Source organism: Wyeomyia smithii, chromosome 3 (assembly GCF_029784165.1).
Source record: "Wyeomyia smithii strain HCP4-BCI-WySm-NY-G18 chromosome 3, ASM2978416v1, whole genome shotgun sequence".
Lineage (NCBI taxonomy): Eukaryota > Metazoa > Arthropoda > Insecta > Diptera > Culicidae > Wyeomyia > Wyeomyia smithii.
Genome location: NC_073696.1, coordinates 267985829 through 267997076, shown reverse-complemented (window position 1 = coordinate 267997076; position 11248 = coordinate 267985829). Strand labels below are relative to the sequence as shown.

Here is an 11248-nt window from a genome sequence, read left to right as displayed (position 1 = left end):
AGCGTTGTTGCATCAATCGCCTTTCTTAGCTCGTCAGTGGTTATTAAATCTTTCAAAGAAACTGTCACATCTTGAAAATTAGATAATAGAAAATAGATCCGTTCGCTAAAATGTGATCCTGTGAATCACTTGTAAGGTCTGCCAAGCCGTTGCAATTATCATTAAATGTGGACAATACGTCATTTTTAATTGGGCTTGAACTTATCAGAATACAGTTTTTAATTGACGAGCAATCCAATGTGAAGTCTGCTATATGTGTATTAACGATTATTATTATTATTATTGGCGTTTTAGTTTCCGAATGGTGAGCACAAGCTTTAAGATCTTCTATCAAATCCTTGGTGCAATCTTGCTCGGCTACAACATCCCAATTGATTAGGTAGCAAACATGTTGCTCCTTAAAAAACTGATTTATTTTTGAGCTAGTGATTAGAGGATATTTAGTCACAACGTTGAGAACACCTTCCGAAAAATTATCCATTTCTAAAAGCTTTATAATATTCTCTTTAAACTTCAGTGCTTTATAACACTGATTTCGCGCGTTGTAGAGACCATTCAAAATAGTTAAAGTGGGATAGAATATCAGTTCTTTTTTTGCCTTTTCGAAATATTGGCATTCATTAGTTAACCATCCGCTAGCCGAATCACCCTCAATGCACCATCGTTGAATCTGGTTGTGAACATAATCCAAAATAAAATCTGCTCGTAATTCCGAGTTTACGCTTTTATAAGTGAATTCGCGATACTCTTCAAATATCTCACGCTTCAATTCCTTCTCTAACGTATATTCGTTAGGTTGACTAACATAAAACCATAGATTATCGAGAAATTCCTCTACAAGTTCCCTATCGCTTTTGTTAATCAACGTTAAACCGTCAATATCATTCACGAATCGAACTTTATCTATCTGCTGTGAAGTCTGTTTCAAAGTTTCGAAAAAAGTTATCCAATTGTCTGAATTAAGATCAAATTTGAATGTTTCATTTTCTATGTCCAGAATTAACAAACTGCCTACCAACTCAAAGATTCTAGCTATCTTAATGTCACTTTGCAATTGAGATAATCGCACGGAAGTGCAGTTGACACTGCTAATCACTTTAGTAAACTGTTGTGCTAATTCTGCTAAATCCCCATTGTCACTATTGATTTTACCGAAATGTACAGGAAGATTTTTGAACTCAAGGGACTTTAAATGATTTATCCCCGCCAACCTATAGGCGTCATCGATTGTTTTCTTTGTAACATGCAAAGTTTCTAAACGTTTTTTGATTTCTTCCATTTGACTTTTTAACTTTTTATCCCATTTCTGGTTCGGTTTACTTTTCAATTCCAGTCTTTCACTATTAGAATTATACTTAAGCTCTACCATTATTGCCTTACTAATAGCTTCAGCTGATGGGGTGGTAATAATTTCATTAAACAGTTCAATCTTTTTCTCTGGTTCCAGGTCTGAATTTGATGCTGATAATGCATTTTTTCCCATAGTTTCCCTAAATGCAGGCCATATATTTTCAGATTTTTCAAAAAAGGTTGATTTGATTTTCTTCGTTCCGACATCAATAACCTCTTTAGCTAATAAAAACTGATAATCTTCAAAACCGTTGCCTAACGAACCCTTCTCGTTGAAAGCCATTTCAATCACTTTGCTGGCCAGCTCTTGGATACGTGGTAGAGCAGCAGTTTCAATTAGATTTTCCACATAGTTGTCTTTACTTAATCTAAATTTTTTACCTCTAGTTTGAGTTGATATCAAATCATCTAAATTATATGATCGATTGTTGGAAACTAATGATCGATCAATGTCTTCTATTATGTTCAATTTTTTGTCAAAACTGCCCGTATGGTATAGAACGCAAGTCACATTTATACCTTTGAACATGGTTTTGATTTTCTTGAAACTATCCAAATATTTACAGAGGCTAAAATCACCTGTCTTCGCCGTCAGGCCCTCGTGCGAAATTGTGCTGTTCTTATGTTTACCTTGCATAAACAGACCCCAACGTGGTTCGGAATTATCGATGAACACCAAATCATCGAAGGCTCCAATTCCATCCATGTTAGTCGCCATGCCGAATGGATTTATTTTTTTCTGTGTTGCTCGATACAGCACGAGTGTGAGCAACTTAGATTCAAACAGGAAGCCCTCCATTGCTCCAGTAGTTCCCGAACGTTTGTTTGCCTCGGGCAACTTGTAATCAGCTTGTGGAACATTTTGTTCATCGCCTAAGTTGTGGTTTGAAGGAATCATCGTTTGAATTGTTCTGTAAGAGAGAAGTGAATTTTTTTTTTAAGTGGAATGCTAAAATGCCAGATTTCAAACGATTGCAGCTATTAAATCCATGCCTTGTGGTCTAAAATATAATTACTCCCACCCAAGACGGTTTCTTTCAAGGACACTCTACAACACTAACACTCAAGTTTATTAACTTCTCTTTGAATGCAGTGGATAAAAGAAATTATGTTGAAATCTTGTAAACTGCTTGTAAAGCTTTTGATCACATTGACAGACCCCTGGCCCCCTTCAAATTACGAAAAACAGAAATTCATCCACGATTACTTAGGTGCATGGAATCGTGTTTAACAGATAGTCAACAAACAGTCAAATTTGAGACCCAGTAGCTCAAGGCTTTGTAGCCGGCCCTGGTCGATCCCTAGCTAGCGGGCAGCTTAAGCGCCACTCCGAAACGGAGACTGCCCACCTAGATTAGTTTTGCCCGGTTGAGACTCCCCTAAAGGGTCGTTCCAAAGAATATACCAAAATTAAGGAATCAGGATCGGACCAGATGGCTACACAAAATTCGGTCACCAAAAACGGGTCGACACCCTTTTATCCCCCAACAGAGATCTTCAACACCATCTATTCTCTCAGAGAGTTTGCGGTGAGAAACCACCCGCACTGCAATTTCTCATCACGGGTAATGCCGCTATTTACCACCAGATATCGTACGCACTCTGGAAGAAAAGCTTTGCCGATCATTCGAATCTCGCCACGCGGAAGACGAAACTATCACAAACGGAAAACGAACCAAAAGGACGTGAAACACTAGAACCGGACTAAAACCTTGCGGGAGCATTACATCAACAAAACTACAACATTATCTGCATGAAACAAACTCCATATATTATTGCTGAAGAACAGGTTTGTATTTAAATCTAGCAAGCATGCTTTTATATAATAGTTTTCATGGTATGTGTGTAACTTATCGTCTAGACTAAGCTCCTATTGTGTGCGTTTTTTCTCTCCCTATCTCTAGTGCTCATTGACCCATGTGCTTTTCAAGTTTCGATCAGCTGCTCCAGAATGGATATTTGCAGTGACGTCCTGCGGTGCGAGCAAATGGCTAGCTACCCGGGATTTAAATTTGTTGAGTGGGGCGATCAAAAATTCTGAAACGCGTTCACGCTATTTCGGCCTCCACTCAACTGCAAAAATCATGGGCACGGTTTCGATACCGGCCAGTGCGACTAATAGTCGATTATTGGATTATCACAATTAAATTGTAGGGTCCTTCATGGACGCGCCCACTGCTCTCGAGAGTAAATTGGAACGACTCACCAATAGATTGCTGTGTGCTGCTGCTGATGCTGATGTTGGTCGTCGGCGCACAGTGGGGAATCGCTGGCCATCAGCCAAAAATTTTTTTTTTTCGTTAGCTGTTTCATAATATTTTTCCTTTATTGCTATAACATTTAAGTGTCTAAATCCAAAATTTGGGCGCAATATCATGGAATCTGAATTTTTTATGACTTTTCAAAGTTTGGCGAACTGACGTTTTTTGTCATTTTTGAAGTAGAATACTTCTCTCAGGAAGTTCGGCTACATAGGGATGTGAAATGAAAATCTAAAACCGAAAAAAGTGAAAAATATGTCCAATTTCAAATGCTAACAAATCGGTTAGTATTCGATGGATTTCCTTCGTTCTTGCAGCAATAGATTAGAAAATCTTCTAAGATTATTCCCAAAAGAAGATAATTGTAATTTTATTATTATTATTTTATTATTTATTATTATTCACAATATTGTACTATTGAAAATAGTCAAGCCTTGTCAAAACGAAAAATTCGACCTCTGATTGGTCGTTATATGCTTGCTTTCCAAGCACGGTCGACAGGATCATATACCTTGCAATTGAAAACATGCTATTTGGCCTATATAAGAGCCTGTTTCAGCCGGAGCCGCTCATAATAGTTCTAGACAGCGACAACAGCAGTCGTCCTTCCTTAGCAGCAGCACTAGACCTGTGGTTGGTCACCCATCTCAGGAGCAGCGCGGTTTTTCTCAGCGTGTGCCGCCAGACAGCCTTTATTCCCCCCGTGTTGGGGCAGCATGAAGATTGCCATCAGGAAATCCAATTTTGGAAATCAAAATGTTTTTTTAAGGCAAATAAACAAGTCATTGAAAGTTAATAATTTTTGTCAACGCAAGCAAGCATTCTGTGTTGGATCCTAGCAATTTAAATTTGTCGCACCCGTCTAATTTACTGAATGTGAAATAGCTTCCACAGTGCATGTTGTCCGTGTATCTTAATTCCCCCACTGTTGAGGCAGCTCAAAGGTTGCGATCAGCAACCGATTTTGATCCGCAAGATGCCTTTTTCAAGGCAAATAAACAAATAATTGAAGGTTAATAATTTTCTGGCATCAACACAAGCGGACATTCTGTGCGGGATGCAATCAAATTCTGTTGTAGTTGTCTAAGTTTTACTTTCACTTTATTTAGTAAACCCCCCACTGTAGGGGCAGCGCAAAGGCTGCGATCAGCATAACCGACATTGAATAATAAACTGCCCTGTTAGAACGCATCCCCAAAAACAGTTAGTTCGACTATGCAGAGCTAATATGAAGTCGATTCAATCAATCAGCATAAACAGAATTTCGTCGTTTCCCAGCTGCCAAGTTGAAACATGATGCAACACGCAACAGCGAGCAAACGAAATCGCTTGATGTTACAAACCGCAATAAGATACGGGTTAAAACCGTTGCGTGTGTGAGAGCACCATCGGTGTTTATTCGCTGGATACAAAAATCAAATGCGAATTTTGGAATAATTCGTCTAAAGAACATAAGGAAATGGTAAACCTGAACTGAAAGGCGTGGCCTATTACGTAGCACCCTTCGGCTATAAAAGAGTGTTTCTGGGAAAACTAGCTACATTCATTAGTCGAAATGTGAACTGGATGGACCGTCCACAACGTTGACAGCAGTAACAGCAGATATCGGCACTCAGCAGTAACAGACCATAGCAGCGGGTCGCGCCTGTGGCTGCCTTCAAATTAAACAAATCACTTGCCCTGTGGTTGGTCACCACGTCTCAGGCCTCTGCCAGGCTGAACGCCAACGCGAGCGATCGGGCGAGATTTTCGCGGTACATCAGCCGGCACTCCCTCTAATGGAAAAGTTGGATCATTTTGTTTAGAAGAATATTACTGTCGGTAATATAACAGAGATGCGATTGCATCATATCCGATATGGAATTGACCAATTGTTCTTTTGAGGACAAATAAAACATTTAATTTGAAGAGTTAATAGCTTTGGGTACCAGTATGGTTACAGCCTCAGCGGTAGGTGCAGCCGGTTCTTCCCTAAGGCCGATGTAATAAGGAAGTAAATGGAAGCGGCACGGCGAAACAGTTCGGGTGTTCTTAGACGCGCGACATTTTTCGTACGATAGCGGCGGTATTAGCGGTAGATGCATTCGCCAACACCTACTCCAGTAAAGCCGTGTCTAATTTTCAGTGTGAAAACACCTTCTATTGTATTGGCCGTGCGCATTAGGCGTCTGCCAGGCTAAACGCGATAAGCGGCGCGAACCGATACGCCGGCCGTAGGTTAATTTACAGCCGTAAGTAGAGCTGTGTAAAAGTATTCTACTTCAACCTTGCGGTCGTGGCTTTGCACACAACCCTCCTGTGATTTTTTTTGAAAAAAAGTACATTACTTTGAAATGCTTTGTAGCTTCAATGAGAGCTTGGATTTTTTTGACGTCAAAGAAAAAGTTGTTGTAAATATTGTGCTAAACAAACTCTCTTCATTAGATATTGCAAAATTCGGTCATAATAGGCCTGACACTAGAAAAAATTAAAAAGAAACGTGATTTTTTGTAGAAAAGTAGCTTGAAAGTTTAGTTGCCGCAGTTTGCCACGGTTGTGACTACATTCAAAATTTAGGTAAAAACGTAAGCTTTCAAATGCATACTGTCCGCTGCTGTGCAAAACTGCGCAAATTGTCACTTTAGTGAAAAAAGCGATAGCAGTTTTTTTTTCATTTTTTTTTTTCAGGTTGAAATTTCATCCAGGATTAATTTTAATCATAACCATGGTACCCCATTAATGGAAATTTATGATATCGAACTCAATTCAGAAGAATAAAATAAATATTTGGGCAAAAATTACAAAATTTATCAATTAAAAGTTATAAAATAGGTGTTAAATAAGAAAATGGTAAACAAATCTTTATGAAATTTTAATTATTAAAACAATATTAAAAACATTTAGCCCTTTTCAATTTATGATCATGAAATTCGCTAAACTAATTGAAGTTGTAAATACTAGCAGCAAATTCAAACCATCAAACTCCGGCTAACAATACCCCTTTTGAAGATTGCTTTCGCTTCGCACTCGTTGGCATACAAAAGTAAAGCACACATTTTGCTTTATGAGAAAACAAAACAAAGAACAGTCGTCGCCCTCCGCATCTTTTCGTATTCATTTAGAACGTTGTGTCATTCCAGTGTCTTGGTTTTCAAATTCATAAATTCGTTGAATTTTATTATGAAGCCTTCAACTTCAGCGGCACCACCTATTTCAATGTCTAGTAAGTTGTCAATTCATGGTGTTATACATGTATTTAAATGTCCTCTTGCAACCATAGAAACCGGATTAGGAAGATAAAATATATATGAAACAATGAAACATCGAAAAGAAAAGAAGAAATGAAAATTGCAGCGAAAGACATTTTTCCTGCGGATAAGTATAATGAACTTCAAATTTTCTGGAAACAATTCAACACGAGATTTTAGCGATCACAGCGGAAGATGATGATGCTGATGATGATTTTTTCAATTTGTAATTAGTTTGTATTACTTATGTTGTTTTAGTTTATTAAAAAAATATATATAAATATTTGGGGCAAATTTGTTTAGTTCGAGGGGTCGTCCATAAATTACGTATTTTTTCAATGGTGAGGACGCCCGGTGGCACTACTTGTGATCAAAGATCATATAATTCTATAAAAAAGGAAAAAAAGTGTCAAAAAATATTAAAAATTATATTTCGTGCTTTATGGACGACCCCAAACAAAAAATGGATGCCAAATTCGTGTTCAGCGCCCCAAAATTATGTAAAGACCAAGTTTTCGTCGCATTTATCGACACTTTTTTTGCTTGGCCAGCCTTTGTATGGAGTCGCCCCACTGTGCGGCGGGTTAAACTGCTGCTGTTGGCGATCACATTAGGCCAACGCGGTCGATCGGCACACGCCGATTTGGATGATGAAAATAATTCACTGCATAGTGCCGCTTTCCGGGATCCCTCGACCGGAAACGGCCACTAGCCTCACCGGAGGACTTTTGTCTATCCGATGCTGGTCACGTGGACAGATGAAGTGCGATCTGCGAATGTCCCTCGCGATGAAACGGCTGCAGGGAAAAATTTCGTCCTGGGGAAGAACGGTACGCGTTGCGTCTTTCGCTGTCCTGCTCTCGCTCGTTCGGCTGTGGATGAGAGTGCGCAGCCTTGTGGCTGTACAAACGGGGTCATTAACATATGATCGGGGCCAATGGCTTTGAACTTTGAGCACATTTACCTTTCTACTTTGCACACTATTTTTAACGCACTATTCGCACTAAATAAATCAATTCACTTTGTAACGAGCCTATTGTAAATTGAAGAACAAGGAATAAAGACAAGTATCTAATAAATCACGTCACGAAACTTACTTAACAAAAATTAATTAGAAAACGCGGACAACAGACTTTCAACGCGACACTTCTAAATTGATTAACGATCTAGGACGAAATGAACGAACATTATTAGTCCTCAGATCAGGGAAGGTGATTTCGTACGAATTTACAGGAAGTACGTAATTTCCCGCAAATCTCGTCGGGAATATTCGGAAATCTACAATTCTGCTGGTTGTTTCATTTTGGCTGCCGTCATTAGGCCCTGTCTGTCCCTCTCCAACCATTTTTTTGGCAATTCTATATGGGAACTACTTCGGGTTTTCTCAACCAGGGCGCAGTCAGATTTTGCGCAGTCATTCCGATTCGAGCAGTTTCATTTTTATATCATTTGTCTTGGCACTTGTCATCGAATCTCGATGAACTTTCTCGCTGTCAAACGTGATTTGATTTCGGGTTTCTTCCCCGTCTGGTGTTCACCACCTCATTTCGAATGAAACAAATGAATGTATCAATTGACGGAAAGAATGACGCATTGTATGTAGCTTTCCCTTCTTTAAGCGTGTCAATTGAAATTGGTATCGTATCACGTCATTTGGTTAGAGTTTTGTAGCAAGCACGTTTTTTGCGTTTTTGGGATTTTATATTTTCTTCGTTTATTACTTGCTTAGTTGAATTCGCAGAATTCGTAGTTCCAACAAACAGTGGAAAATGGATCTTCCCGCGGGACCATCGACTGCCACACCAAAAGTAGGTAGAAAAAAGAAGAGCGATGGTTTCTCGTTAGCCGAAAAATCGATGAAATTTATAAAACGCGATGGGGATAGAGCGATTTGTGCCATAGACAATAAAAGTGACTGTGTATACGTACAGAAAAAATTCGAGGTGAACAATATGATTCGCCACTTCCGGCATTTACATGCGGAAAGGGCAATCGTAGAAGGTTTCCATAAACAATTCCAACCAGGAACGTCAAGACCGCGGCACATCACGAAACGCCCTTGTGCTGTTGACCAGCCGCTATTGGTGGAAGCGGCGGTGAAGCTTGTCGCTTATCACAACTTGCCCATGTCATGCATGGAGTGGGAGGGCATGCGTCTACTCCTCGATCCACTGGAGGCCGCTGTAGGAGCAAGAATGGACACACGAAAGTTGAAAGGCCATGTCTCCGTCAGCGCCGAGATGATAATGAACTACATTGCTTCCGAGATGCAGGACAAACTAGTGTCGTTGAAGATCGACTCTGCATCTCGCCACAACCGTCATATTCTGGTCATCTTGGCCACGTATGCTGTCGATAAAAAAATTGTGACTAGGACACTAGGTTTGTATTTTAATAATATCAAAAAACAATGATAATATCTCAAATAAATTTTGAGCAGTGCGCGCCATAAGTAGAATGAGTAATAATAGGAAAAGGAAATTATGGAATTACTCGAATAAGGGACAGAAGACGAAACAAAGTACTGCGGGGTATAAAAAAATCTTACGATGTCCTACAAGGGAGGGAGGGTTTGTGAAAGTGGAAAGTTATGCTTACGAAATTATTAAACGGCCCCTAAACAAAATTTCGCCTGAATTTTTTTGCAAAACCTAAATATTTAAAAAAAAATAATGCCGCTATCACAGTTTTAATAACGTTAGAATAATTTATTCCATCAGTAAGCAGTTTTTATGTAATCTACATTTTATCCGCTTCTAGGGGTCCTCGAGGTGAAACAGCGACAGACTGCGGTCTTCCTACAGGAACAAATATTGATGGTAATCCAGAGTTATGGTTTAGCCATCAATCTGATATTTTCCATCACATGTGATAACGGCGCCAACATGCTGGCGGCAGTACGCATGTTAAAGTTGGAATTTGAAGTCAACTGTCTCCCGGTACTTCAAGTTACCGAGACAGACAGCTCGAGTGGAACCAACGACCAGAACGACCAGGAAGAAAAGATGCTCATGGAAGCGTTCAGCAGCCAATTGCAAGAGAACCTAAATCTAATTCAATGTGCGGTTCATACCTTGCAATTAGGCATTTTAGATGTGGTTAAGAAATCACACGATGAAGTAAAAAAATCAACAGACGTGGCTAAAAAATTAAAATCGGTCAAATATACGAAGTTCTTCAACTCACATGGTGCCAGTTACCCTCCAGTGTGGGGACAGATACGCTGGGGCGGAATATATTTGATGATTTCAAAATTTCTAGAACAACGAAATTTTTTTACGCTTCTCGCCGAAACGTTCCCAGAGTTGGGTAATGTCTTGAAAGTCATTTTATCTTTTTATTTAATAATTTTTATTTTTATTACAGATATATCAGACAGCTGGGATTTTGCTACTCAGTATGAACAAGCATTCAAACATGTTTACAAACTGACGATCGACATGCAGGCAGAACATGTCTCATTGTCTGATTTTTTTGTACAGTGGCTTATTGCTAGCGAGAAGGTTAAACAAACTAAACCAAATCCGTTTGCTAGTGAATTGGTGACTAGTATGGAAAAGCGATTGCAGAGTTTGAAAAACTCTAGGGCTTTTAAAATGGCCCTCTATCTGGATCCGCGTCTGAATTATGCTGGCTCGAAGCTTTTCAGTTACGTGGAGAAAGAAGAGATTCAGGTAATGCATTCAGGTATATCCTTCTATACGTTAAACACTATCAACACAGACAAACAAACATAGTCCTCAAATTTCTTGACGAGTAAAAAGTTATAGAAGTAAGAATAACAAACTAATCCTATTGCAGTGAAAATATTCAATAGTATTTCTACATTTAGTCAATTTAAGAATCTTGACGATACCTTGCGTTATTGGCGTCGGTTTGTTTTATGTACTATGTACCCATACTCTCACTTGACACATTTTATCGCCTCAACAATGCGATTTTGCAGTATAGAGAATGAAATATATTATTTACCCTATTTTCTACAGGGTTACATCACTGAGTTATGGCACAGAATCCGAGATACTAGCATCCCAATTTCGGAAACCTCATGCGATCTTCCTGCAAGTAATTTGCTGGAGGATGAAAACGATATCCTCATAGCTGGACTTTTTGGAAGCTCTACCGTTAGCTCAGGCGATGGAGAAGGGAGTGGTTTCATGCAACAGCTGAAGGCGGTAGAAGTTGAACCTCAACGAGGCGTCAAATTTGATGTATGGGAGTTTTAGATGGATCGAAGCGGAACTCACCCTGAACTCAGTGCCGTGGCTTCGGTCGTGCTGGCAACTCCGTCTAACCAAGTGGCGGTAGAACGGGCTTTTAGTGCGTTGGCATTGATATTGACAAATTCACGTTCGACACTCGGAGAGGACACACTCCAAAATTTGTTGTTAATTAAACTAAACAAAGATG

The 11248-nt window shown here is 39.4% G+C and overlaps 1 protein-coding gene across 4 annotated transcripts in view; it reads right to left on the bottom strand.

The window, feature by feature from the left end:
- Nucleotides 1-48: 48 nt before the first annotated feature.
- LOC129733124 (uncharacterized) overlaps nucleotides 49-11248 on the bottom strand; it is a 38395-nt gene continuing 27195 nt past the window's right edge. For all 4 annotated transcript variants that reach the window (XM_055694712.1, XM_055694714.1, XM_055694715.1 and 1 more), the window contains exon 2: nucleotides 49-2261. In XM_055694712.1, the coding sequence (XP_055550687.1) occupies nucleotides 65-2261 (2197 nt within the window). In that variant the 3' untranslated portion in view covers nucleotides 49-64. The remainder of the gene's footprint in view (nucleotides 2262-11248) is intronic.